This window comes from Alexandromys fortis, unplaced genomic scaffold, assembly GCF_014885135.2.
Source record: "Alexandromys fortis isolate MF-2015 unplaced genomic scaffold, M_Fortis_MF-2015_v1.1 scaffold_51, whole genome shotgun sequence".
Taxonomy (NCBI): Eukaryota; Metazoa; Chordata; class Mammalia; order Rodentia; family Cricetidae; genus Alexandromys; species Alexandromys fortis.
Genome location: NW_026067925.1, coordinates 5,635,261 through 5,662,384, shown reverse-complemented (window position 1 = coordinate 5,662,384; position 27,124 = coordinate 5,635,261). Strand labels below are relative to the sequence as shown.

The following is a 27,124-nucleotide window of genomic DNA, read 5'->3' as shown; positions in this document are numbered from 1 at the left end:
TGAGTAAGAATCTACATATCATATGTCATTCTGGAATAGGTCTGTTTATGATTCTGATAAATCTGAGTGTGGTGGCCTTTGCCTATAATCCCATCACTTGAGAAGCAGAAACAGGAAGGTCAGAAGTTCAAGTTCATCTTCAGGAATGTACTGAGTTGGAGCCCAGCCTGAGCTACAGGAGATCATTCCTGAGGGGGAAAAAAGAAATAAGAAAAACAGCAGGCTGGGCGGTGGCGGCGCACGACTTTAATCCCAGCACTTGGGAGGCAGAAGCAGGCAGATCTCTGTGAGTTCGAGGCCAGCCTGGTCTACAAGAGCTAGTTCCAGAACAGGATCCAAAGCTACAGAGAAACCCTGTCTCAAAAAAACCAAGACAAAACAAACAAAAATCTATAACGGAAAAGAAACAGCAACAAAAGAAACAAACAAGATTTTCACAAGTGACATGTATTAAACCAGGACTTTACAGAGTCATTTTAGCCACACAGAAAGGACTGAAATATGAATATGTAAGAAATTAAAGACAAGCACTAGGGAGAGACCAGATAGACATTCATTAGTGGATACAATATATTCCTATGGGTTCCTGGTAAATAGCTTCTAGAATTACCATTCCGGGTGTCCATAGTTGAAATCAGGTGTTATTGCAGCTGTACTATGGCCCTCAGGGAAATTCTTGTTTATTTTTACTTGACTTATGAAGTTAAACATTACTAGCACCTCATGTTAGTGTTTGATACTATCAGCCAATGACAGATTATGGTGGTGTTGCTGTAATAAGGAGGACAGCACTCTTGCTAACATCTGCATGCTTGCCAGTGTCATTTGTGTCCTCTCCACCTTTTGGTGTCACTCTGATTTGAACTTGAAAATTGTTGGTTATATAAATTATAAATGCAGCTTTTCAAATACCTTTTCAAATAAAAATGTCAAAGTGCCATCTTATATAAACAGACAGTTCTTCTTATTCTCTCGAAAGCCAGCTTATGAAGTGAGTGCTTTGCTCTGTTCCCATTGAAGTTGATATAGAACCCTTAAATGTCATAGTGCTTATGTGTGTGTGTTGTTCAGGACCTCACACTTGCTAGGTAAGTACTCTGCCGCTTGCCACATCCCTAGCTTTTGTACTGCTAATCCTTCTTTTCTACAAGACCAGAGCTAATCCAAGTGTTGCACTAGGATGAGCCCCATCACCAGCGCCTTCTGCTTGGGTTTTGTCAGTTTCCACTGTTGAAGGCCAGGTAGTTTCCACTTTGACTGGTGTTACAATGTATTAGTGCACATGGAAACTGGTTTTTGTCTTTGTGTAGGGTTATATGGAAAGGATTAAACCGATGGTGAGAGATGGAGTTTATTTCCTATATGAGGCCCTCCATGGACCACCCAAGAAAATCTTGGTAGAAGGTGCAAACGCAGCATTGTTAGATATTGATTTTGGTAAGTGAGATATGATTCATAGGGAGTTTGACTGAGTCTAAAGTACTTAGATATAAATATTAATGTTAGCAGTAAGGAGGTTATAAATAGTGCATTTAGTGATTATATTCAAGAATGAGAGAGCGTGTCATCTTATGGCAAGGGTTTAAAAGGAATAATATTGTGGCAAGCACAGTACAAATTTTACACTTCATTAGAAAAATGGAATCATTTGGATTCTGTGGGCTTGGAGTTCTGCAGATTGTGAATTTCATTAGTTGGTTCATGATTTATTCAACTCCTATTTCTCTCGAACTGTAAAATGATAAAATCAATTTGTAGAGAATCCCTTTTTAAATCTTTAAAAAAATGGAAATTAGTATTATATATTTTAAGATCTTAGCAAACTATGTATGTTAACTCACTTTGTTCATGAGACTTTCTGGTAGGCTCAGTATTTCCTCCATCCTCATGGTTAAGCTAACCTTACTCAGATGACTGTCTCATTAATCTAAATATACTTTCTTACATGGTTAACAGTTCTGGGTGACTTTTTTTTTAATTTTTATGTATTTGTGTGTTTTACTTGCATAAATGTCTGTATACCACATGAATACAGTGCTCTTGAAGGCCAGAAGTCATTGGATGCCCTGGAAATAGAGTTAAAGATGGCTGTGAGCCATCAAGTGGGTGCTGGGAATCAAACCTGGGTCCTCTGGAAGAGCAGCACGTGCTCTTCACTACTGAGCCACCCCTTGGGCTTGACATTTCATAAGCTTTGGATACTAACTAATTATTAAAGAGAATGTATTTTCTCTTTTATATATATACCCCTTTATCCTATAATAATCAATCTGGAAAGAGTGTATAATTAGCAGAGTGAATAGTTAAGTATAAAGGGGAGAAAAATGCACCCTCATAATTGTTGCTTTAATTTGAAGACTGCTGAATAGAGTTCAAAGGCTGAGGGAATGTTGAACACCACAAAATTACTGTTGCTGCACCCTAAGTGTGTCCACCAGGGAGTGATTTGGAATTAATAGGAATCAATCAAAGTAGGTAGGTGTCTGTATCAAATTCTTGCACAGCAGTGAGTACATACTATAGAGAGCCAAGTTAGCAAATAGACACACTCTGGGGTTCTCTACAGCTCAAATGCTGCAATTAAAGCTCTGACCATCTGCATTTTAAACTTAGTACAGACAAAGAGAATTAAACCTAAAACAATGAGCCCTTGAGAGGGCAATACAGTTATGGTCAAGTCTTCAGATACCTGGAGTAAATTCCTATGCCTGATTTTAATGTAATTCTGTTTTAGAGTATGTGTGTACATGTGTTCATCTTAGTGTTTTGTTTCTTTTTCTTTTCTATTTTCTAGGAACTTACCCTTTTGTAACCTCTTCAAACTGTACCGTTGGAGGTGTCTGTACAGGTTTGGGTATGCCCCCTCAAAACGTTGGAGAAGTATATGGAGTTGTGAAAGCTTATACCACTAGAGTTGGTATTGGTGCCTTTCCCACAGAACAAGACAATGTAAGCCCCTTTCTTAGTAATCCAGTTGTTAAAGTATGGAAAGAAAAATCATATCCACCTTAAGAGACTCCTACCTCTCTTCATTTGCAAGGGTCACTTGATATGTTTGCCTTCTCATTTTCAGTAAAACTATATAATCTTAATTCTTGGGATGATTGACTAGGTTTGTCTGTTTAAATAAATATTAATGACTTACTTGTTTATGAACTTTCCCTTTGTTGTGAAAATTACAGGAGGAATTTAAAAGGAGAAAAGACGTATTTTTTATTGTTCATGGCTTCTGTTTCATGTTTCTGGGCAGTAATAAGACACATTGTGGCAGAAGGGTAGGTGTAGGAAAACTGGTCACCTCACCTCTTGGCATTTGGGAAGCCTCAGGATCCTCTGTTCTCTGACAAGGTCCTGCCTTCAAATAGTCCAGCTATGAACTCATATGTAGCAAGCCTACTCCCAAATAATGATGTGGAGACTTGTTAATTATGAAAGCCTGGTTTTAGCGTAGGCTTGTCCCGCTAGTGATTATAACTTAACCTGTTTTTATTAATCTGTGTTCTGCCATGTGGCTCTTTCCCTCTTCTTCATTTTGTACTGGCTTCTCTGCCTGCCTAAACTGCATTCCTCTCTCTGCCCAGAAGTCCCACTTAAAGTCTACCGCCTAGCTATTTGCTGTTCAGCTCTTTATTAAACCAGTCCAGGTGTATTAGGCAGGTGAAGTAAAATATAGATACATTTTCACACATAGCGTGATCAAATATCTTGCAACACTCTTCAATGGATTAATTCTTTGATAACATTAATGTCCCTATGATCCAGTCACCTCTCAGTATTGCTAACTGCTGAGAACCAAGCCTTCTCCACATGAGCTCTTTTGTGGGACACATCTAAGATCATAACAACTTGTTCTTATTAGGATCTAATTGTTTTGTTGTCTATCAATCTATGTTTGACCTGTATATAACAGAAAAAAATATTACCTTAAAAATGTAAAAATGAAATCAAAACTGAATATATTCCAAGTAATGTCATCTCCATGGACTCCTGTCTCCAGATTATTTCATGAAATATTTTTATCAAAAGAGATAATTGTTTATTATATAATCTCTAGTATAATTCCCTGAATGTACAGCTCTGATATTCTAACTCATAAATTGTTATACAGGAAGTTGGAGAATTATTACAAACAAGGGGTAGAGAATTTGGAGTAACTACGGGCAGGAAAAGAAGATGCGGCTGGTTGGACCTTGTTTTACTCAAATACGCTCATATGATCAATGGATTTACTGCGTGAGTGTTCAAGATTTATTTCAGGAAATGGTAAACGGTTGATGACCACAAATTTGATTTTCAAGAAGTAATTTGAGAATCTCCTAACAGAAAAGTTTCATTCCTTCACCTCCATAATAAAATCCTAGTTTTAGCAGTGGGATGAGATGTAGAGGAAGTGCACAGGAAGAAACACCCACGGCCCTAGGAAGAACTGTGGTAGTCTGACTCGCATGCGTGTATAGAGGGCGGGAGATGGGTAGGCAGGTAGGCTTAGATGAGCAGGATGAACACTGCACACAGAAGGACGATGCTGAGTGGGGATGGAGCGTGCACACTTAGTTCCTGACCTCCTGGAATCAGATGTGCAGATGTGTGCACTGTGTTGATGTGACTGGATGTGCTCCCCTTTCTGAGTTTCGGTCTCATCACCTTTAAAATCGAGGTGATGATATTACTCCCATCATGGGCATTTGAACAAAGAGATGAGATGTAGGCATACTGTCCTGCTCACTGAAAATATTCAATAACGTTACTAGCATTTTATATATAAGTAAATGTGTTTGTGTCTATATTAATAGGCTGAGCATCTAACAAGCAAAAGGAGGGTTTTCTTTTTAATTTTTGGTTTTTTTGTTTGTTTGCTTTTAAAAAACGAACAAACAACCTCCAAGATTGTGAATCAAAATCCCAAACCTAGTATTTTATCTAATTTCCACAGATTTTCCTTAAACTTCCTATTTTCCAGTCAGTTTTCGGGAAACTGATGTATGACGAAGCGGTCCTTGATGTTTCCTCACTCTGCCAGTTTCTGACCAGCAGGGTGGAGGTGATGCTAACCAGAGTGAAGAACTGGGGATGATAGCATGTGTGGAAATGTACTTACTATCTCATGAGTATGTGGAACAGTGTGCTCTGCTGTGTCCCTGGGGCACAAAATGCATCCTTAACTCCAGGCAGCTTTCCCACAAGCCATCCCTCCTAAGAAAGCTGAGCAAGTGTGAAGTCACCAGTGACAATCCGTTGTAATTACTAGAAAGTAACCCTGGTATATTACGAAGACTATATGTCAGTGGAGTGTCCTCATGGATGTGGTGTTTTATGTGTGGCACGCTTTCAAGTACAATCCTAACAAGTTTTCAGAATTGCTTTGGAGCTTTGGGCTTTGCATGAATTTTTCCCTTTTCCTGTACCAGTCAGACTGGAGGTCACAAGTTTGCTGTTTCAACAGTGTCTGGTTTTTGTTTTTGTTTTTTCAAAATTAGGTTGGCCCTTACCAAGTTGGATATTTTGGATATGTTTACAGAAATCAAAGTTGGCGTTGCTTACAAATTAGATGGGGAAATCATACCTCATTTCCCAGGTACTCTTTTTTTTTTAAGGCTGTGTCTAACGTTTATAAGATTGTTAATATTGTCATCTAACTATACATTATGTATGATATATAATTGTTAATTGTTATTATAAGATTATATATCTTTCACAAGCTTTTTTATTTTTACCTTACTAATAATGCAGATATATTCACTTTACAGCAGCATCAAAGTGGGTAAGGGAGAAAAATTTTTTTTTTTTAAATCATCTGAATGATTTTCATCGAAGAGTTCTTTCTTCCTTGGGAATAAAAGGGTTAAAAAAAAAAAAAAAGGACCCTTGGATCTTGTATTCTTTCTCAGTATATGAACTTACTTCATCCTTTAAGCCCTCCAGGTGAAGGAGATGCCTACGTGAGCCAGTATAGTCTCTGAAGCCTGTCTTAATCACTAGGTTTCCTTACTCCGGAATTCAGTAAATGCTTCTAGATTTAGATATGGAAATTGCTGATTTTTCAGATTAGTTTTTCTTAAACACGAAGGAAGTGCCAGTTGAAGGAATGTTGACAACCTTAATGAAAAACTTGGCAGGTTGGAAAGTTTTATGTCCCTGAGACTAGACATTTTTGGAGAATAATTTTCTGTCACTTTTCCAGTTTCTCTTATAGAAAAACAGACATCTGTTAACATTTTAGGATATGGTTACTTAGAAACTGATTACTCAAATATATGTTATGTCCTGGTCGTTAATACGACCTCAAAACTGTTTTTAAGAGTTAATATAGCTCAAGTATCAAAGAATAGTGCAGTCAAATACAGTGACTTGGCAAGAGCCATCATAATTGTATAGCAGATTCATTATTTTTATTAAAAATACTAACAATTCAAACTGATAAACTTGTCAAATTTATGCTTTTGGGCTTTTGTATTTGTATCTGGACTTGAGCCAGATTTCTCCAGAAATACTCCAAGATTGAAATTTTCATCCAAGAAGTGTTATAGAATGTTCTGAGAAACATCACTTGTAATGGCAGCAGTAGTAGTACATGTAGTTTAGCTGACCACTGTTCACGTGCCCCATGGCTTCCTTTGAGTATTAGACATTACAGAGAGTCTATTACACTCAGATTCTGTTGCCTTCCTCTGAGTACTATGGATTCTTATGGATTCTTACTTTAGGGACCACTGATTTGGTGAATGGTTATCTTGAACTTGTACCATTGGTTTTATGCTTTGTTAATATTCTTGTGGAAAGTCCTATGTGTTTCCACAAACCTCTGCTGCGTGGTCTCAGTCATTCTTGAGACTCTCTGCAAGAGGGAGACCTGAATAGTGTACCACACTATCCACCATGTCTGCAGACTCCAGCAGGGCGATATAGAGAAAGTCATTAGATGGAATAATAAAGAAATTGTCTATCCCACGATAGATTTCTCAGAGGATTGAAGATGTACCAGCCTTCTGTAAAGCTGATGTTGTATAGAAATTCAAAATGCTCCAGAAACAGAAGAAAGTTTGGCACAGCTCATTTACCAACCACTGTAACTGAAGTTTTAACTGTGTAATCTTTCTCCACTTAAGTGTATAATCACGTTGCTAAAGAAATGCTGTTTTATAAAATACTACCCTAGAGGGTATGTGTGCTGGTGTTCACCTTGCTAATGGTCTGAAAATTCTAAATTCGGACACATCTGGTTTTGAGGATTTTAATAAGTGTCCTTGAACCTTCTTTTGTCAGAGTCATTTGAAGTGGGCATAGTGGTTCATGCTTATACTTCCTTAAGTTGGATAGGCTGAAGGGAGGATTGCCAAGAGTATAAGGCCAGCCTGGACTGAAGAGAAACCATGTCTGAAAAACAAGTCATTTGGCAACAGACAGTGTGTTCTATAAACACATATACTTCTTAACTTTCAGCAAACCAAGAAGTCTTAAATAAAGTGGAAGTTCAGTATAAGACTTTCCCAGGATGGAACACAGACATATCTAATGCAAGGACATTTAAGGAGCTTCCTGTCAATGCACAAAATTATGTTCGGTTTATTGAAGATGAGCTTCAAATACCAGGTATTTATGAGTAGCTGTCTTAATTTTCTGTTAGTTTGTGAGTTTTTTGTTCGTTTGTTTGGTTTTGGTTTATTTACTCTTATAGCTTTCACCCTCATCAAAAATGTTTTTTTTTTGTTGTTGTTGTTGTTATGATGGTGGTTGTTTTTATCATTTGGTTTAAGCTGCTTGTCAGAGTGGAAATCTTGGATGGACATTAGGAAATAATAGGGTATAAATAGGACATATATCTATTGCTGCATCTCATTACTGTTAATTTGGACTAAGATTTTATTGTCATGGTCACTGAGGGTGAAGGAATGGTAAATACTTTATAGTTAGAACAGAATAATAGGCAGGCTAGTCTGTGCTGGATCCCTTCTAGTATGCATTCTTTCTAGAAGAAAAGGAGAGAATTTCTTCTCTTTCTGACTTAGAATACAAGTTTTTCTATTTACCTTTTTGATTACATAATTGAAATACTTAAATTATCTTTGAATGGAAATAATAAATAGTTCTTTTGTGGTCCAGAAATAAAAATATACAAACTTGAGCTCACTTTAAAATTATGTGGTACATTGCCAATCATAAAACACACTAAATGTGAAACTAGTTCATCATTTTTTAAAAAACAATACATGACAAGAAATCTTACAGAAAAGTCCTGAAGCAGAAATATTCTCAACTTAATTTTCTAATGGCTTAAGAAAAGGCAAATCACATCTTCAAATCACTTTGCCTAAAGATGGCAGTGTTTCCTGTGCATTCCTGTCTTTTTAGAATAAACACAAAAGTACTCCAGCACAGTATGTACTTCTTCAATTTTAAACCACTTTCTTCAGCAAATCATGTTTTATGTTTATAATATGCTAAAATTATTACATGGGAGAGCTTTTATTTAAGGCTTATTTATTATTTTATGTGTGCCTATACATAAGGTATATGTTTCACATGGGTACAGTGCCCACAGTACCAGAAGGTGCACCATGGGTCCTCACGAACTAAAGCTATGGATGGTTTTAAGTCACCGTGTTGTGCTCAGAATTGAACTAGGGTCCTCTGCAAGAGCAGCATGTACTTTAAGCCACTGAGCCATCTCTCCAGCCCCACATGGAAGAATTCCCATCTTGACAGAGTACCCCAGAAACCCTTTTCTTTTGATTCTCAGAATCCACATTAATAGATACCTTAAAAGGTTTCTTATATACTAAATTATCTAACATAAGTATATCCATGGTTCTTTGGTTTTGAGATCAAAGATATTCAGCATTTATTATTATTTCTGCCTTTAAGAAATAACAGTAACTTTAAAAAAATTCAAGTCAATCCCTCATAGTACTGGTTAATGACATTGAATCTAAACCTGATGCTTTACTTTTTGAGCCTCTACTTTTTAAATACAGCATCACTCTTAAAATGAAGCACAGCTAGGAGTTCAGCTCTTGCCTAGTCGGACTTTCCTCTCTCTTCATCCCAATGTTAAATGTCACAGGGGACTTTATTGATGCTCTTCTCCTTGTTTTGTTTTCCAGTTAAGTGGATTGGTGTAGGGAAATCCAGAGAGTCCATGATTCAGCTCTTCTAAGGACTGCCAGCAGTGCACGCGACACTCCTTGAGAGGGAGGGGAAAGATACTTAAACATTTCTCTATGATCTGCAAATTCAAGAATAAAGACATTGAAATGAGTTTTAAGCTGGCATTGGTTTGCAGTCTCTGACGGATGGCTGTCATGGATAGACTGGCGCCCTCCCATCCAGCTTCTCAGCTGGCATGGCCGCCGCATCTGTTGCTCCTGCTGCTCATGGTGCCACACACAGTTCCTTTCCATGTTTAGTAATTGTATAATCCCTGTTGTTTGAAATCTAAATCTTCCAGTGTAGTTTTTCTTCATTATTGTCATTGTGTTTGAGTTTTTATCCCGACTAGATAGTGAGAACAATTATTGCAGTTTTGCACAAGTATTTTTACATTCTGATCATTCAATTCTGTCATTGTAATCTTTGTTGTTAGAAAGAGAAATGAAAAGATGGGTTCTGTCACTTTTGTAATGCTATGAATTCTGTGTAAATTGTGAACTGCTTATTTCCTGAGGCCATTGCAAAATCGAGCTTTGGTTTGGGAGGGGGGAGTATGTTCATGGAACCTTTCATTTGTATAGAGCACAGAACTTAGTTCTCTCTACAGTTATTTAATACAATGAACATTTAATTCAGTGTTCAAAGAGATGTTTCCCTACAATAACAATCATAATGTTAAAAAATAATTATTAAAAAATCTGTTGTGATATTTGGTGAATACTTTTTTTTTGTTTTCAGGTATGAGCTCAATCAAATGTATATCTTTCCTTTTTATTTTTTAAGTATTCTGTTATTTCTAAGAACAGTGGGTTGACTTTCAACATTGTGCCTGCCAGTATATCTACAAAATGAACGACTCATAAGTACCCACATGAACCCTAATTGTCAGCCATAATTTTGATCATGACTTTATCTCCTTTACTGAAAGGCAGAGTGGTGTTTGTTATTTGGCAGTTAGGCTTTTCATCGTGCCGTAGATTAGCCTCCGTGGACTACTAAATGCTTAAATTAGGTCTCACTTGAAATTATTTTATTATAACCATCAATAGCTAATTAAAAAGAACCAAATATTTCCAGTATGGTTTGTGTGTTGTTTTTCTTGTGTTCATAGCAACCCTAGTGAGGAGGAAGGATACCCTGAGAAGTGCATGGGGACAGGGTAGGCAGAGATTAGGAGGATTCAAGTGTCTTAACCCTGAAGTATTTTATTAATATATGGTTAAGAAAAATTCCAAACTAGCCGTTTCATTGGACTCAATAAATAAACACAAGTGACCCCACCAGCCCGCGCTAACTGTGTAACACTTGAGAACGGAGCAGAGCCGGTAAACCCTACTTCACCCTGTGAAAACTGCAAGGCCTTGGAAGATCTGTATTCTTTGCCATAAGCATTGTATTGTTGAAACATTTTCAGTAATGAACCCATTTTCATTCAAGTCAGGAATTTTTCCTCCATTACCCAAAATACCTCCGATTGCTGTTATTTACTGATTTTAAAACCACTGTGGATAATTTAGTTTCTCTTTGAATGTGAGCTGTTGGTTTATTCGGAGAGATGGTCTGTTCTTTAAATAAAGCTGTCTTTCAAACCTTTGATAACTATTACAATTTATTTAACAAGGCTGTATGTGCCTTCTGTTAGATACTAGATATGCAGTAGCAGGGGCAATTATATAGTTATGAAAGATATGGTAGCGGCAGCATGCTAAGCATTAATTAATGATGTTAAATGCTTCAATGAAGCGTGCATGGTGAAATGAATGAAACCTAATCAAAATGTCTGGCAAGGGCCAGAGAAGGCTCTTAGGAGATGCTTAAACACATTAACTAGACAAATTAGCATGAGGGAAAATGTTCTGGGTCCACTCTAGATTCTGCAGAAGTGGAAAAATGGAACCAAATTAGCAAGGGGTTGGGTGAGGTTGGCAGCCGACTGAGGGACGTGGCAGAGTCCTGTAGGTTAGGATGTAGGACCTGTTACGGCTTGTGACTCCAGGTCTCGGGGTCTGATGCTGTCCTTTGGCCTTCATGGACACTCACATGTGGTGGGCATATACATCTTTAAACCTGGTTTTAGAATTTAGTAGACTATTGAATGACTGCAAGTGGGAGTCACCACAGAGCTAAGCATACCCAACTGTAGCACAAGATGCTTGAGCAGGGAAGGTTAGTATGCACATTTGATATTAATTGGGTACTATAGAATTAGGAGGAGAGACACGAGACAGTTTTGAGAACATAATGTGAGAGGTTGTGCGTGTTTGAGACAGGCTGGCCTGGAAGTCACCATGTAGCTCCGCATTACTTGGGCCTGTCTTTCAGGACCCTACTTCCCACATGTGGCTCAGGAGGTTCTGCCTTCGCCAGAACTACTATAATCAAAACATGTGGCACTGTCGTGGGAAAAGATGAAGACAATTTATGGTATGCGGTGCATTTTATAAAAATGTAATTGACAATAAGTAGGGACAGCTTCTGCTAGGACCTAAATCTAGATTTAGAACATGAATTTGTACTTTCTGTGGTAATCACTTAAGAGTGATTACCAGGAAGGTAGATCTCTGTTCAAGGAAGGCCAGCCTCATCTACAGAGCAAGTTCGGCTACACAGAGAAGCCCTGTCTTAAACTTAAAAAAAAAAAAAAAAAAAAATTATTTTACAAAGTATAGGTCATGAAAAGAGCAAACTGTAAACTGAAGAAGTGGTTGGCAATCTGTGTAAGAGGATTAGATACAATTTAAAGGCAAAGATTGGTAAAAGCCATTGAAAAACAATCAGACTTCATTGTACCTTTAGCTAAAAGAAACAGATGGGGTTATATAGGGGCTGAAGATAGAGCTCAGGTGGTGGAGTGCTCAAGGCCCCGGATTCCATCCTTAGTACTGTCTGTATGAAGGGGAGCTTGGTCTTGCCTAAAGACCCTGCCCATCACCCATAGCATCTACTGTTAATATTAACTCTAGCTTCTCCCCAAGGATCATGTAGACTTTTACTAATGTTTGTGTGTGTTGAAGGAAATATGATTCACCTTTGTGGGGACTGGCTCAGAACTGGCTGATTCCAGATCTGAAACTGGCGGGTTCTAGATTGGCTTTTGTAGTGGTGTGGGTCAGTGCTGTGTCTAATGGCTTTGAACCTGGGATGTCACTGTTTCAGATGCAGGAGGATTAATGAGAATACTGCTTAGCATTTAGAAGAATCCTGTATTGGTGGCTGGGGACTAGTTGGTGGGAGAGGCTACCTGGAAGTTGTTAGCACTGCTTCTGCCTAAGGAAATCGTTAAGTCCAAAGCAGAAGTATCCCTGGGGGGTTAGAGGTGTCACTGCCACATTAAAGTAAGAGTTATGATTCCAAAGAGCCCAGGCATCTCCCGTGTGGGTTTGGGAGGAAAACAGTGGATTGTTGCTAAGTGGTAGTTGTCACTTAACTAGTGGCTCCCCAGTTGCAGCTGGTATACCACGTATGGTTCATTGCTTAAGCAAGTTCACACATCCCTTGTTAGATGGCATGTTGTAGCTTTTGATGTGAGAAATTGCCCCATCCCTATTTTTAAAGGTCGTTAGACTTGGTTCCTACAGGAACCTTCACAGTCCTACCATAGGGGTGTGTTGTTGAGAAGGATGATAATCCTGGATGCAGACTTTCATTAATTCCCCTCTTTGCTTGTCCCGAATCCCACTGCGGACCCACAGTTGTCTCCCAGTCTTCTTCCTTGGCTAGTGATCTCTGATCCCATAGATGAGCACTTACTGCGAAGGTAAGATGGTTAGATGGTTGTCAGTAACAAGATGCTAAACACTTATAACAAAATTAGGACATTCGCGTACTTTTTATTCCCCTTGCAAGCACTGTATTACACAGCTAGCTTCTTCAGCAGATGACAGATGTTCTCAGGGTTGGAGCTTGATTTCCTGACCAATTTTCTCTGGAGAGAATTTGCAGCATAATATTTGTTTAGGATTAGATCCATCTGCATACACTCTTACAAGTAGTGCTGTTACCATTAATTTACTCACAAAAAAAAAATGCCCAAAGTTGTTTTCTTGGAATACCACACTTTAAGTGCGTTTTAAAAGGTGTTTCTTGAAAAGCCGTTTCTCTCGGCACAGCAGTAGATTTCTGGTAGTGAATTAAGAGGTCTAGGATTTGATGAAAGTGTGCCTATTTTCTGATCCAAACCTGGAATGTAAAAGAAATTAGTGATTTTGGGGGGGGGCTACTTACTCTTACACCATCTTTTTAGCAACTGTGTTCAGTACAAAAGTAATTGAAGACATTTAAAGGGACATAATTAAAATGTGGGTGCCAGCGAGATGGGGGAAGGAGGCACTTCCGGCCAAATCTGAGAAGTGGGGTTCAATCCTGGCTCCAGAGAGTGCAAGGAGAGAACCAACTCCCCCCAGTTGTCCTGTGACCTCTGCATGCTTGTGTGTGTAAGTATACATATAACATAAGGATGGCAGGCGGATCTCTGTGAGTTCGAGACCAGCCTGGTCTACAGAGCTAGTTCCAGGACAGGCTCCAAAACCACAGAGAAACCCTGTCTCGAGAAACCAAAAAAAAAAAAAAAAAAGTAACTAAAATATAGAAAGGGGGATGGGATCCAAAGTTCTTTCTTTAGTCTCTAATTAATGGGCATATTGTTAGATTATATAAAAATGTAAGAAAAACTCATTTGATTTTTTTATTTTGGTGTCCTGATGTTTCTGTCAGCTATCCTCTGAGGACCTGGGTTTTCAGCGTGGACACCTTTCCTACTGGCTCTGGCATCCCTCCAGACTGCAGCTGTCTTCGCTGGAGATGAGAGATGAAATCCTTCCCGACCCTGCCATTCTAAAACTTGTTTTGTAGCCTAGGTTGACTTTGAATTTTTAGTCCCCTTGCTTCAGCCTCCGGAATAGCTGGAATCACAGGCTTATGTCACCAGTTTCCCGGTTGTTTTTCAAGCAATGTTGAAGAGCAGTGTGGTCTGGGTGTGTGTAAATTCTGCCCCTTTCCTCCTTTCTGTGTGGTTTAGGCTTAGTTCATGAGAGATCTTGGAAACTTGGCTTCCTCTGTTTAGAACAACAGCACTCACCCCAGAGAGATGCCTAAGGACTAAATATGTGCCTGCCACAGGGTGAGAGCCCCCAAAACTTGGGGGATATCTCATTTAGAAATTCTCAGTAATTCGTACTCAATGAGCCAAAGTCAAAAGCACCCTCTGGTGACTACAGCGCCATGGGAACTGTGTAGGTGTCGTGTGAATGTCAGGATCACCTGTCCACCTCAGGGCCTTACACGGGCCACAGCGTGTCAATATGCTACAAGGGGAGCCTAGAATTTCTGAGCTGTGTGTAGATAAACAATTGTTACAGGCATTTAGACTAGAATGAAAAGAACCTCGCAGAACACCGGTTACACTCAAGATTTTGTTCCCAGTGTTCAGAGAATCAGCTTCCTAGAAGGACATTAAAGAGTTTTCACCCCTTTTCAAAAGTCTCGGATGCAGAGAGTTTCTTTCTGCTCCCCGATCTCTCTGCACATCCATTTCTGTCCCCAGTTTCACTGGTCCCAGTCATGCCCCTTGTGGCAGTAAATCCCCAGGGTATGCTGACCTTGCCACACTGGCAAGGTTATTCTTAACGAATTGATAGCACTTACCAATCTCATAAAATGGCAGGGAGTAGTCTCTTTGGTAAGTTGTTTCATTATACCATGTGCCTGTAGGCCTTGACAATTTTCCAAAACGAATGTATCGAATGAGTGTCTGCTGGTCTAATTGAGGCTGGTACGCAGTTTTGCTTTTGGGTGGAATTGCCAGGTCTATAAGTGTTCTATATGGAAACAGAAACAGCTTGCTGAACACCTTTGGAGAATTCGTCGTCCATTTTCGCATGAGCTGCAATCTAGGATCCAGAGCAGGCTTTTAGCTAGACTAACCCCTAGTGCCATCTGGGTTTTCTGTAGAACTGTTGTAACCTTCCAGGGCCCCTCTCTAACCATCTTCAAAGGATGAAAGCAAACAAGAAATCAAGATAGAATGGCCAACATCTTCATCAATCCTGGCAGTGTTCCTTCACTGGCATGGCGTGCTTGAGGCATGGATATAAGTACACTGGGACCATAGGCGGCATGTACCTGAGACCTTGAAAATGTGTGTGCATTTGTCTCAGCAACTGTGGCAATTAAAGATGTCAACAAAGACTAAGAATGCTTATCAAGGGACTTTTATTCCAGTAGAAAGAATGGGGACATCTTCATGTTGAAAACAGAAGGGAAGCACCTGAAGCAGTAGACATGCCCCGCCCACAAAGGTGACAGGTCATTGCTTCAGGATTCTTTTTTCCAGCATGAGGTCAGATACATTCACTATTAAAAAAAAAAATTCTCTCCAGCAAGGCACTAAGCTACATATGTATGTGTATACATACATATGCATATATATGAATGGCCCTAAGAACTATATTCTTTTCTGTGTCCATTTTGTTTTAGCTTTCTTTGCAGTGCTAAGGGTGAATCCCAAGGTCGCGCACATGCTAGGCAAGCACTACCACATGGCTACATCCCTAGACCTTCCTCCATGACTGGATGCTGTGTATGGATTGGCATTGCATTTGAAAATTAATCTGGAGGACGCACAAACCAATTAGAGCCAATGGACTGTAGGCAGAGTCACCCTCAGGGAGACAGACTGGGATGTGGGCATTCGCCCCCTAGGCTATGATGCCAGGGGTGGAGTGAAGGGAGGGATGGGGCTCTGTCTAGCTCTGACAGCGGGCACCTGTCCGTCCTCATGCGTCGTGGTACACCTACAGTTTGCAGCAGCCCCAAGGCTGTGGTAGAAAGGTCCCTGAGCTCAGCTTGAATTAGAAACCAGCCTGGGGAATGAAATCTCCCCCAGATTTTAAAAACAGAAGTTACTTAAAGCAAGTATTTCATTTAGTACTCAGAGCCTTGAACTGGAACTCAGGAACTATAGATTAAAACGTAAACCTAACATTTACAGTAATTGTGTGACCTGAGTTGAGACACACTGCTTGGGCCATGGAGATGGCTCATCGGGTCAAGGCTGGTGACATGAGTTCCAAAAAGTGTCCCCCGATTTCCGCACGTGCACGGTGGCAGGAGCAGGCGGGCCCACAATAAGTGAGTTTCAGAACTAAGAATGTCTCATTCATCTACAGTATTTCTAACTGGATCGGGATGACCCCAGAACTGCTCCCAGTTTCATCATTGAAGTCTAGACTGTCCACTGCCCACTCCCACGCCCGCGTGAGGATAATTGGAGGCTGGCTAGATGGGAGCTAAAGCCAGAGAAGGGAAATTGATAGGCAGGAGATGATGAACTCAAATGGCAATAATCATGCTGAGGGCTTAACACGCCTCAGCATTTTACAGCGATTCTTTTATTTGGGAGTGAGATACTCAGAGAATGTGAAAATTGCCCCAAATCAAACATTTTATAAGTTTCTCAAATTGATGCTTTTACCTCTTGTAGCCTCTTGTAGTTTCTAGCCTCTCTGGACCAGGAAATAAGGTTGATGTGTCTGTGGCTATTAATTTTTGCTCTTCTTTTGTGAAAGGAAGGAGCCACATAAACCAGATTTAAACCTTTATTGAGAACGAAACTGAATCCCGGTAAGTTTAAGATATTTGAACAAATTTGGAATTCTAAATTTATAATGTTTCTTAAATTACATAGACGATTTAATAAAAAATGTTATATTTATTGCTGACTGCGGCAGCAATGTATTCTCTTTTGAGAAAAAAATCTGTAAACTGGAGAAAGGGATAAAAATACAAAGTGCTAATAATATGGCTATTGTTTAAATGAAAACAGAAGCCATATTATCAGTGCTAGCAATGTAGCTCCCTGGTGGATCGTGCTTGACATACTTGAGGCTTTGGGTTTGATTCCGGCACCCAGAGGCTTCCCAGGAAACCCAAACCAAGTCCCAAGGTTTTTACCAGTTTAGCCTATTTACACTCCTTTTCTAGCCAATAGGCCAGTCACACTATTACTATTATTGATATTGTTAAGGTTGTGTAGATACGAGCTGGAAAGGAGGATAAGCTCTTACAGAGAACCCGAGTTCCATTCCCAGGATCCCCATGGCCATGGGGCAGCTCACTTCTGACCTCCATGGGTACTATATATATATGTATGTATATATATGTGTGTGTGTATATACATATATATATGTATATATATAGCCATTTACTTCCCCTACTTGTCATTTTAGTTTCGATGACATTCTTGGAAATTAAGATTTAGGGGTATGTCTCACCTTGGAGCCCTCTTCACGCTGTAGTCAAAATGGAGTCTTGCCAGTTGCCCAGGGTAGTAGCCTCTGATGTCCCTTCCTTGGTGACAGATAAATATACTGAAGGAAGCAGGCAAGAAGCAGTCATTACAGTCAGTCTCTTATACAAGTTTACCCACTGCCATGTGATAGGGAATTTATCTGAACTTTGGACCCTCTTCCAAGCAGTTGAAACCAGTCAGACTTTCCAGTCATGTTGGTTGTTAGTCATGGCAAGTGTTAGACCTGAGTTTGTGGTATTGGCTGGCCTCTCTTTCCCAGTAACCTCTAAAACCTATAATAGAATGTCTTTTTATTTCCAGGATTCCTAGGAAAATACTTAGCATGTCATGTACTGGGTCACAATAGTAGAGAAAAGAAAGAGGGGGAGGAAGGAGGGAGGGAGGGAGGGAAAGAAGGAGGGAGGGAAGGAGGGAGGGAGGAGACAATGTGTAAAGTCCGTGACAAGGCTGAGAGCTAGTTAAGAGTGGTAAAGAGCACTGACTGCTCTTGCAGAGGACCCAGCACTCTACATCTGGCAGCTCACAACCTTCCATGACTCCAGTTCCTGAGGATCTGATGCCCTTTTCTGACCCGTGGGGGAACCTGCCCACATATATACTCAGGAACATGCACATATAATAAATAAAATCCTTGAAGTCAATGAAACGGATGCTGGTAATTGCTGAAGCATAGGAATAAAAGAATGAAGATTCCTTATCCTTTGAAATGTTTATAAAATTTTCTAAGTTTTTTTTTTTGTTTTTTTTTTTTTTGTTTTTTTGCTTAACTACAGTAGTTGATTATATAAGACTGTGATGTCAAGGCACGTGATACTAGTAAGTCTGGTAGGAGGATTCTAGCCTCACCTTGGAGGGTTGGGTTGTGAGGAAGGACAGGTCTGTATAACCTTGGCTAGCCCTGAACTTATCACCATCTTCCGCACGGGCTCCTCAGTGCTGGGATTACCAGTATATGCCGCCATCTTGGTTGGTTGTTGATTTGAAGCATAACATGAGCTACCCCATGGGGATTGGGATGTGAGCATGAGCTTTTGTACAACTGGGATGCTGTGGTGTTGAAGCCTTGGCCCCCAGGGTGGTGCTACTGTGCAGTGGTAGAACCTTTAGGAGATGGGGTTTAGGGGAGGACCTTAGGTCGTTGGTAATATTGAGGCAGAAGAGTGGGGTGAAGAGTGAAGTCCAAAATCCCTTACACAAAAGCTGTAAGATTCACATATAGAAGAAAGCTATTGACAAGGATGGGAGGAAGAGCTATGGGACACTAAGGAGAGCCAGAGAGCCAGGTATTCAGGGTTTGCATAGGCTAAAAGGAGGAACTCTGTAGAGGGGGAAGTCATGTACGCCAAGACTAAATCACAGTTGAGTTCAGAGTAGAAGATGTGTGGATGTTTTAGCTTTTTGTTACAGATAAATCAGCTTAAAAAAAAGAAAGGTTATTTACCTCATGGTTTCAGACCACGACAACTCATTGGTCCTATTGTTTTGGTCACGCAGCACATCATGGTGGGAATGCAATCATCTAAAGGTTCCACTGTTGGCAGGAGACCAGCCCTTCAACATCCTGGCCTTGGGGGGCCATCCCAGATCTGGAAGATTGCCAGGGTCAGGGTTGGCCTAGCTGTCCAGTGAGAATCAAGGCAAGTGCTGGGCAGGGCAGGTTCCGTCTGTCTGTGCAAACAGACCTCAGAGAGCTCTAATTTTCTGAGTAACCACAGGGTGTCTGGGCCTGGCTAGTGGCTAAGATAATAGGACTGAGACCTGAGTTACAGCAGGGGGAGAGGGATTAAGTCGTAAGAGGAGAGAGAAGTTGGCACAGAAATAGGGAACAAGTGCTGTTGCTCAGTGTGTGGGAGGTGGAGGTGCCACTTAGGCAAACCTCCAGTTCTGAGCACTGGTGTAGGAGTCCGCTAGAGCCAAGCCCCAAGTTCGTGAGGTATCACAGGCACCCAGGGCTTGGCTCTCTCTTATGGCTGCACTGCTGTCTGCAACAAAGCCCTCTGGGGCGCTGAAGGAGTTCACCCTGCTTTCACCACTGCTCCGAGAATGGCACCTTTCCCACTGGCTTCCAGTAGTGTGACCTGCTGCCGTCCCTTGGAAGAGACCCTGGCTTGTTGGTCAGAAGTGGAGAGAGAGCAGGAAAGAGTTTTAGGGAGACAGGCTAAGTGGAGAAGTGAGGAGATGTGGGGAAGAAAAAGACGGCTCGTTTTGCTTCTAACTTTTCTCTCTTCCTTTTGCATCTCCGGCTCTCCCACTCCCCTCTCCCGCTTTGTCGGGGCTGCCTGCTGAGCCCAGGACTTTCTGCATACTAAACAGTTGTGCTATCACGGAGCCATAGCCCCCTTTTATTTTAATTTTGAAACAGGGTCTCTCTGCATTTTCCCTGCTGACCCCAAACTCATGATCCTCCTGCCTCTGCCTCTTGAGTGCTGGAACTATAGGTGTTCTCCATCATGCCCAACTCCCTCTGACTCTGGGGAGTTTTCTAAGTCCTCACCTGTGACCTTAACCTGGAACACGAGAAACTTCTAATTCATTCAATCAATAAAGTGGCGAGGTTTTTATTTTTGTTTTTTTACTTTTTATTTTGTACTGTTTTTTAGCTTAAGGAGATGATGGAGGAAGGTCATTGGCTAATAAAGAAACTGGCTTGGCCCATTTTATTGGTTAGAACATAGGTGGGTGGAGTAAACAGAGGAGAATGCTGGGAGAAAGAGGAAGTGAGGTCAGAAGTAATGCAGCTCCTCTCAGAGCCAGACGCCTCAGACAGAGAGGCATGCTCCGCTCTCCCGGGCAGATGCACGCAATGAAGCTCCTCTGACCCAGGATGGACGTAGGCTAGAATCTTCCCGGTAAGCGCACCTTGGGGTGCTTACACACATTATTAGAAATGGGCTAAATTAATATGTGAGAATTATCCTAGAAGAGGCTAGATAGAAATGGGTCAAGCAGTGTCTAAATGAATACAGTTTGTGTGTTGTTATTTCGGGCATGAGCTAGCAGGCGGCCGGGGTGCTGGGGACACAGCCCTGCCGCTCTTATTTCAACAAGGAGAAATGCTCCTGGCTTGGCCAAAGGCTTTGCAGTGAGCACTCAGCTTCTCTTCTGGAGGTTCAGCTGGAGGGGAAGGACGAATGAATGGGAACGTCCCATGCACCAGGCCAGGGTTCTGCTCAGAGGTTACTGATTCCTGAATCTGTCATAGAAAGCTCTCCTAAGGTAGCATGGGCGAGCCAGCTTGTCTGGTTCCACTGCATTATTTGCATGTCCCTGACAGCATGGCTGTCTGATAGGGTAGGTTTATCTACACAAGAGTGGATCTGTCCCTGGGAGGGTGACTGTAACCAGAGCAGGATCTGAACTCGGCCACAGACAACATTTAGCATGCATGGGTGAAATCAGGAGGGTTTTCTGTCTACACGGTACCGTTGCCAGAGGGAATACCATCACGTGCCCATCTCGGTTGCCTGTGCTGGACCTCCAGCCTTAAAGACTAATACTCAGGTACATTCTCAAGGTAAATATGAACTTTTCATAGGTGTTTGCTAACAGTGAAGAGAGAAGCTGAGCGCACATTTTGAATACCGCGCAGCAGTTAGTACCAGAGCCGTGGAGCAAGCCCAGTCCCTAATTCCATGTCTTACTCAGAGTTCTCTACAATGTATGTGTGATTTTTGTTTTCCAGGGGAGTTTGGCACGACTTCTGTTTGGACCGTATGGTTCTCCCACTTCTAGGCAAGTGGACCCAATGTACCAAAGGGTCAGGGTAAGCTGGTTTTGGTTCAACCAGAAGGAGTGTTCGGAAGCTCCGATGTGGCCACAGTGTTCTAATGGAGTGTGCTGTTGGTAGGTAGGTCCTGTACGTTCACCCGAAGTTTATCTTCTGGTAAGAGAAGCCATGTCTAGACAACATGCTAACATCAGTGGTGCATACTGTAGCATGTTTGATGTTGAAATAGGAGCGGCGGCAGGGCTGCGTCCCCGGCACCCGGCCGCCCGCATGGCTAGAAATACCCAGAAATAATTACACGGAAACTGTATTCTTTCAAACACTGCCTGGCCCGGCTAGGTCCAGTTTCTTATTGGCTAGCTCTTACATATTGTTCTAACCCATTTCTAATATTCTGTGTAGCCCACGAGCTGGCTTACCAGGGAGGATCTTAACCTGCATCTGTCTGGAGCGGGAGAACCATGGCGACTCCTCCTAAGCTTCTTTCTCCCAGAATTCTCTTCTGTCTACTCCGCCTACCTAATTTTCTGTCCTGTGAGGGCCGAGGCAGTTTCTTTATTATTACAAGACCCACCTCCATCAGTTTGAGAACTAAAGCTTGCAGCTAAGCATCTCAGCTAAGGATGTGAGCTGACAGAGAGGATGAGATTAAAGACAGGGCTGGGAGATGACCGGAACATCCTCTCACCCTCCAGGAAGTACTGGCTCCATGGTATTCCCTCAAGGAACAGGAGGGCAGGTTCCATTCGCTCATCAGTAAAATGAGAATTCTAGCTACTGTTTTCATCAATGATGGAACATGAGTAATGAGACACTTGTAGCTGGAGACCGAAAGGCCTCTTCTTCGTTAGATGTCTGTCTTTCTAGGTAGCATGAGCTGACCCTGCAGTGGTGTCTGGATGTTGTCAGGATGCTACAGTTGATAGTCATTTCTATTGCTGTGACCAGATACCACGACCACGGCATCTTGTATAAAAGGAAGTGTTTAACTGGGGTCTTGCGCACAGTTTTAAAGGGTTAGACCATGAACATCACGGTGGGAAGCAGGCAGACATGGTGCTGGAGCAGCTGCTGAGAGCTTTACATCCTGATGCACAAGTCACAGGCAGGAGGCAGAGGCTGGGCCAGCCCACTCCTGGGGACACGCCTCCTCCACCAAGACCACACCCACTCATTTCCACTAACTAGGGATGAAGTATTTAAACATCTGCACCTCTGGGGGGGGGCATTCTCATTCAGACCACCACAATATTTATTTATTTTGATGCTGGAGGTTGAACCTGGTGCCTTCTGCATGCCGAGCATATTCTCTACCACTGAATGATAGCTCCAGTTGATGTTTGTCGATGCTGCTGTGGCTGTTTACTTGTGTGTATGGTGCTTTTCACCTGCATGTGTGTTCACTGCATGTGTGTACACTGCCCACATATATAAGAGGAGGGCGTCAGATTCCCTGGAACTGGAGGTACAGATGGTTGCAAGGTTGATATAGTCATGTGGGTGCTGGGAACTAACGCCTGGTCCTCTAGAAGAGCAGTGAATATTCTTAACCATAAACTTGACACAAATCCTGCGCTTTTGATCTCCCATACCACACTGATTTTCCTCCATTTGGGGGATCTTTTTAGGAATATCTTGGGCTCCACAAACTAACAGAGCATCCAGCCCTAGTCAACACACACCAGGCCTCCAGTCTGACCTGGGGATGACACCGGCTAACACTTGTCTCTAATTGAATTCTAATTGAATTGCGAGACTCAGATGTGGTCACTAAGATTACTCCTGAGCCTTAATTGCTAACTTTTATTAGGTGCCCGGACTAGTTTGCCCGTCAGTTTCACTATTCTAGCCCTCAGGGCTAGCCATGAAGGGATCAGTGGGATGAATGTATCTGCAAACAGAAGAAGGGCAGACCCGAGTTGTGTCAATGACCAGAATCAAACCACCACCGAATACTTTTGCTCATTCCTGCTGGTTTCCTTAGCAACAGCGCACAGAGGGCCTGCTCTGTGTTGTCACTACTGTCAGGTAGAAGTGATGGAGGCGATTTTCAGAGATGGGCAAGAAAGTTCCACACCAGAGTGGGGACCAACCCAAACAGTGAACCGCAGTGAAGCCAGACCAGTGGGGTCAAGTTCCGGCTCTGTAGGCTCTTGGGGCAGTCGCTTATCCTCATCATGCCTCGGCTCCCTTGTCTGGAACTCGCAGTTGTTATGAAGGCTAAATAGAAAGCATATGCTAAGACCAGTGCTGACACACAGTAGAGATGCCTGTTACCTTCCACCAGTGGTGAGATGGGTAGGAAGCAAATCCTAAGAAGGAAAACTGGAGGCTGTGATAGAAGGAGGAGTCTTCTGCTGGCCAAGGTACTCAAGAAGTAGCTGTCTAACTAGTTGGAAGGGAGCTGAGACACTGTGTGAAAGGGGGTGTGGGGGTGTGGCGTGGTAGTCCAGGGAGAAGGAGGAGCGTCCCCAAAGGCCTGGGATCGAGAAGAAGCATAGCCTCTCCTGAAGAGACTGAAGACCGATGGGAAGGGAAGGGCTGGGCCTGCGAGGACTTCGTGGGACCCAGCAATGAATTCGGATTTGGCCCCAGGTGTAGTGGGCTGAGGGGTTTATTTCAGGGAGGGCTGTGATCTTTACGAAGCCCAAGCTAAAGAACAGATTGCTGGAGGATGAGTGTGTACACTGATACAGATGACTGGTGAAGGCAAAGATATGGACCCCCTGAGACTGTGAGCTGGGGACACAGCCTGCATCGAGAACGGCCCCTAAAGGCCCATGATGCAAACTTGATCCTTAGGCCATGGTGCTAAAGAGAAAGTGGAACACTGAAGAGGAGGTAGCTACTAGAATGAAGATGGGTCACGGGGGAGGTAACCTTGCAGGGGATGCTGGAACTCTCATCCCCCCATCTCACTTCTGCTTCCTGGGTGACTATAGGCATGCAGCCAATAATGGTTAGTCTTGATTGTTAGCTTGATGGGAGTCTAGATGACACACTGCGGGTGTGTTCTGTGAGAGCATCTCCAGAGAGGTTAAACTGAGGTGGGAAGATGCAGCTTGAATGTGGGAGGCACCTGCCAGCCCCTAGGCTGGGACCCAGACTGAATAAGGAAGAGGAAGGAAGTGGAGTGCAAGCCTCACCCTCCTCTACTTCCTGACAGCAGACAGTGTGACCAGGCACCTCCTGCTGCCACGTCTTCCCTGCCATGCTGGTGGGGCTGTACCCTTCTTAAGTAGCTTCCCTGAGATATCTTGTCACAGCAGTGAGAAAAGTAACTAGAACACGGCTCTTGTGACACGCTGTGCCGCCACAGCCGCGGGGCCAAGTTAGCTAACATATGAGCATTTTGATAGCACTATCCTGGTGGCAGAGTTGGTAGAACTCACTGGGGAACTAAACTGTTATTGGTGGGGTCTAAGGTGGGTGGAGAGCCCCCTCATAGGGCATGCTGCAGTGGAGAGTGAGGCACCAAGATTAGGGCAAGTGTAGGGATTCCCGCCATGTGGTTCTGATGAGAAGCAAGAGTGAGCTGAACACCGACAGCCAGAGGCCCCAGCCAGAGGCACACTGCTCAAATCCTTGCGCTCCTCAGGGCCTGGCTTGGACACAGTGACGGATGTGGCTCCCCAGAGCTCCCCAGAGCAGCAGCCAACAAAGCTTTGTTTCCATTTTTCCTAGGAGATGAGCCCACAGTAGACAAAGTGATCTCATCCACACACAGACGGATAGGTGGCTCGAGGGGAGGAAGGGATGAGGGGATGCAGAACCTGCTCCCGATTTCTTTCCCTCCTCCTGTCTCCTGGGGTGGAGTTCGAAAACAGTGGGGCAAGGTCTGTGTGGCCTCTGACAGAAAAGTCTTTTTTAAAAACATTTATTTACCTATCGTATGGGTTTGTGTACGTGTGTGGATACACACGTGTGCCACGCATGTCGAGGTCAGAGGATAACCTGCAGGGGCTGGTTCTTTCCACCATGGGGGTTCTGGAGATCGAATTCAGGTCTTCAGATTTGGTGACAAGAGCCATGAGCATCTCGCCTGCACCGTGACAAGGGGATTCTTAAGATATCCAGAACTGGACAGGAAGTAAAAACAAGGCCTGCTCAAGTCCACCAGACCACTGGGGCTCCAAGGGGCTGGCCCCCCATGATGAGGCGAGAGAAAGAGGGCTAAAGCGGCAGAGAGGGGGTGCGATGGGGGAAAGATGAACAACGGCATATGTTCTCTCTTACACAGAATCTGGATTTAAGTATACATATGTGAGACACAAACTCAGAACTGGGCTAATGCACATGACATGCGACCAGAAAGGGGGCTATTTGCAGGGGGCAAGAGGACCAGTGAGAGTTGGGGGAGAGGAACGCAGGCTAGTGAGGTGCAGTGATTTGTCTGTGTGGAAATGTCATAATAAAACCCATTATTTTCTATAATAACTTAAAAATAATTTTAAAAAGTTAAAAAACAAAATAAGACATGAGGCTGTCTTCTTAGAATTCTGTACTGATTGAAAGCTCCATCCTTAATTAATCCTTCCAGTATCTGCCAGAGAGCTTCACAGCCACACCCCCTCTGAGACATAGTAAGCCAGCAGGTGCCTGCTTTGTTGGACTTATCCATTTTTGTGGCCCTGTGAAATGCATGCCTGGTATCATTGCTATTGCTTAAAGACTTGCCAATTGTGTCTGTATGTGTAGAGAAACTGAAAGCCTTGTAGGGAGTAAGAATAAAGAGACCCGAGGAGGAAACAAAACAAAGCAAAACAACAACAACAAAAAGACAGGAGGCTGGCCTCTAGGGCGTGAAGCTTGCAGCCCCAACCTTCTTAGTTTCTGGTCTTTGTAGATCTCACAGCAGGGGCTAATGGGAGAGAGGCTTAGGACTTATAGGTAGTACCCGCCACCTCCCTGCAAGATAAAGTCAGCAGCTAAGCTTGTCTACAGGGCTTATTGTTCTTGTGTTATAGATGGTCTTGGAGAATGAATGAGAGTCCCCTTGGTGTCTCTCTCTCTCTCTCTCTCTCTCTCTCTCTCTCTCTCTCTCTCTCTCTCTCTCTCAGTGTGTGTGTGTGTGTGTGTGTGTGTGTGTGTGTGTACAGTCAGCTCCCATATTGCAGAGGAATGGGGATGTTTTGATTTACCCCGAGGGAGTAAATCTGATTCAAAGTTTGGGTTTGAGTTCCCCACTCTTCCTGTTGGAGCCCTTGCCAACCCGTCTCTTATTTTTGTATTTGGAGTTTCCTGGTTGCTTGGATTCTACAAAGACGTAATTTCTTTTCTTATAACTTTCTTTAAACTTGGGACTGAAGGTTGGTTGAGTGGTTAAGACCCCTTGATGCTCTTCCAGAGGACCCTGGTTCAGTTCCCAGCATCCAGCTTACAACCACCTTTAAGTCCAGCTCCAGGACCTAATGTCCTCTTCTGGCCTCCAAGGGCGCTTGCAAGCATTTGCATATACATACACACAAACACACACACATGCTCATACACACACACACACACACACTTTTCTTTTAAAGTCTTAAAAAACTAACCCAACTTTCTCTACGTCCAAGAACGCGTCACTAGATCCCCTGGCTGCAGCTGCCCCTCAGTGGCTGGAAGGAAGGACAGGTGGTTCTCTTCCCCTGGGCACTTGCCTTCCTCACCCTGGTGGTTTCCGGATGAGCCTTACCTAGGTGGAACCGTTGGGCGACGCTCTACAAATTCTCGTAGTCGGATGGCCGTCATGATAGATGGGAATCTGAAAAGAGTTAGGGAGTGAAGTTTCTTACTGCAAGGTTACAGAGTTTCCAGGCGTTAGCTATTGCTACAGTTTGGATGCGGATTGTTTCCAGAAGACAGATGGACCTGAGCTGTATAACAAGGGTGGCTGAGGCTGAGCCTTTGGGAGCAGGCCAGAAAGCAGGGTGCTTCCATGGTCTCTGCTTCAGTTCCTGCCT

General features: G+C 42.8%; 2 protein-coding genes across 2 annotated transcripts in view; one reads left to right on the top strand and one right to left on the bottom strand.

Moving 5' to 3' along the window:
• The window catches only part of Adss2 (adenylosuccinate synthase 2), a 30,324-nt gene extending 20,098 nt beyond the window's left edge, over positions 1 to 10,226 (top strand). The window contains exons 8-13 of the mRNA XM_050142924.1: positions 1,311 to 1,437; positions 2,795 to 2,949; positions 4,109 to 4,233; positions 5,478 to 5,575; positions 7,441 to 7,590; positions 9,102 to 10,226. Coding sequence (XP_049998881.1) covers positions 1,311 to 1,437; positions 2,795 to 2,949; positions 4,109 to 4,233; positions 5,478 to 5,575; positions 7,441 to 7,590; positions 9,102 to 9,154 — 708 coding nt within the window. The 3' untranslated portion in view covers positions 9,155 to 10,226. The remainder of the gene's footprint in view (positions 1 to 1,310; positions 1,438 to 2,794; positions 2,950 to 4,108; positions 4,234 to 5,477; positions 5,576 to 7,440; positions 7,591 to 9,101) is intronic.
• A 2,875-nt stretch (positions 10,227 to 13,101) lies between these two features.
• Positions 13,102 to 26,912, bottom strand: Spmip3 (sperm microtubule inner protein 3). The gene is made up of 4 exons (XM_050142911.1): positions 26,857 to 26,912; positions 17,418 to 17,513; positions 14,791 to 14,963; positions 13,102 to 13,326 (listed from the first exon to the last, which is right to left on the bottom strand). Exons 1-4 carry the CDS (start codon positions 26,910 to 26,912, stop codon positions 13,217 to 13,219), a joined length of 435 nt encoding a protein of 144 aa, XP_049998868.1. The 3' UTR covers positions 13,102 to 13,216.
• Between the last annotated feature and the right edge of the window lie 212 nt (positions 26,913 to 27,124).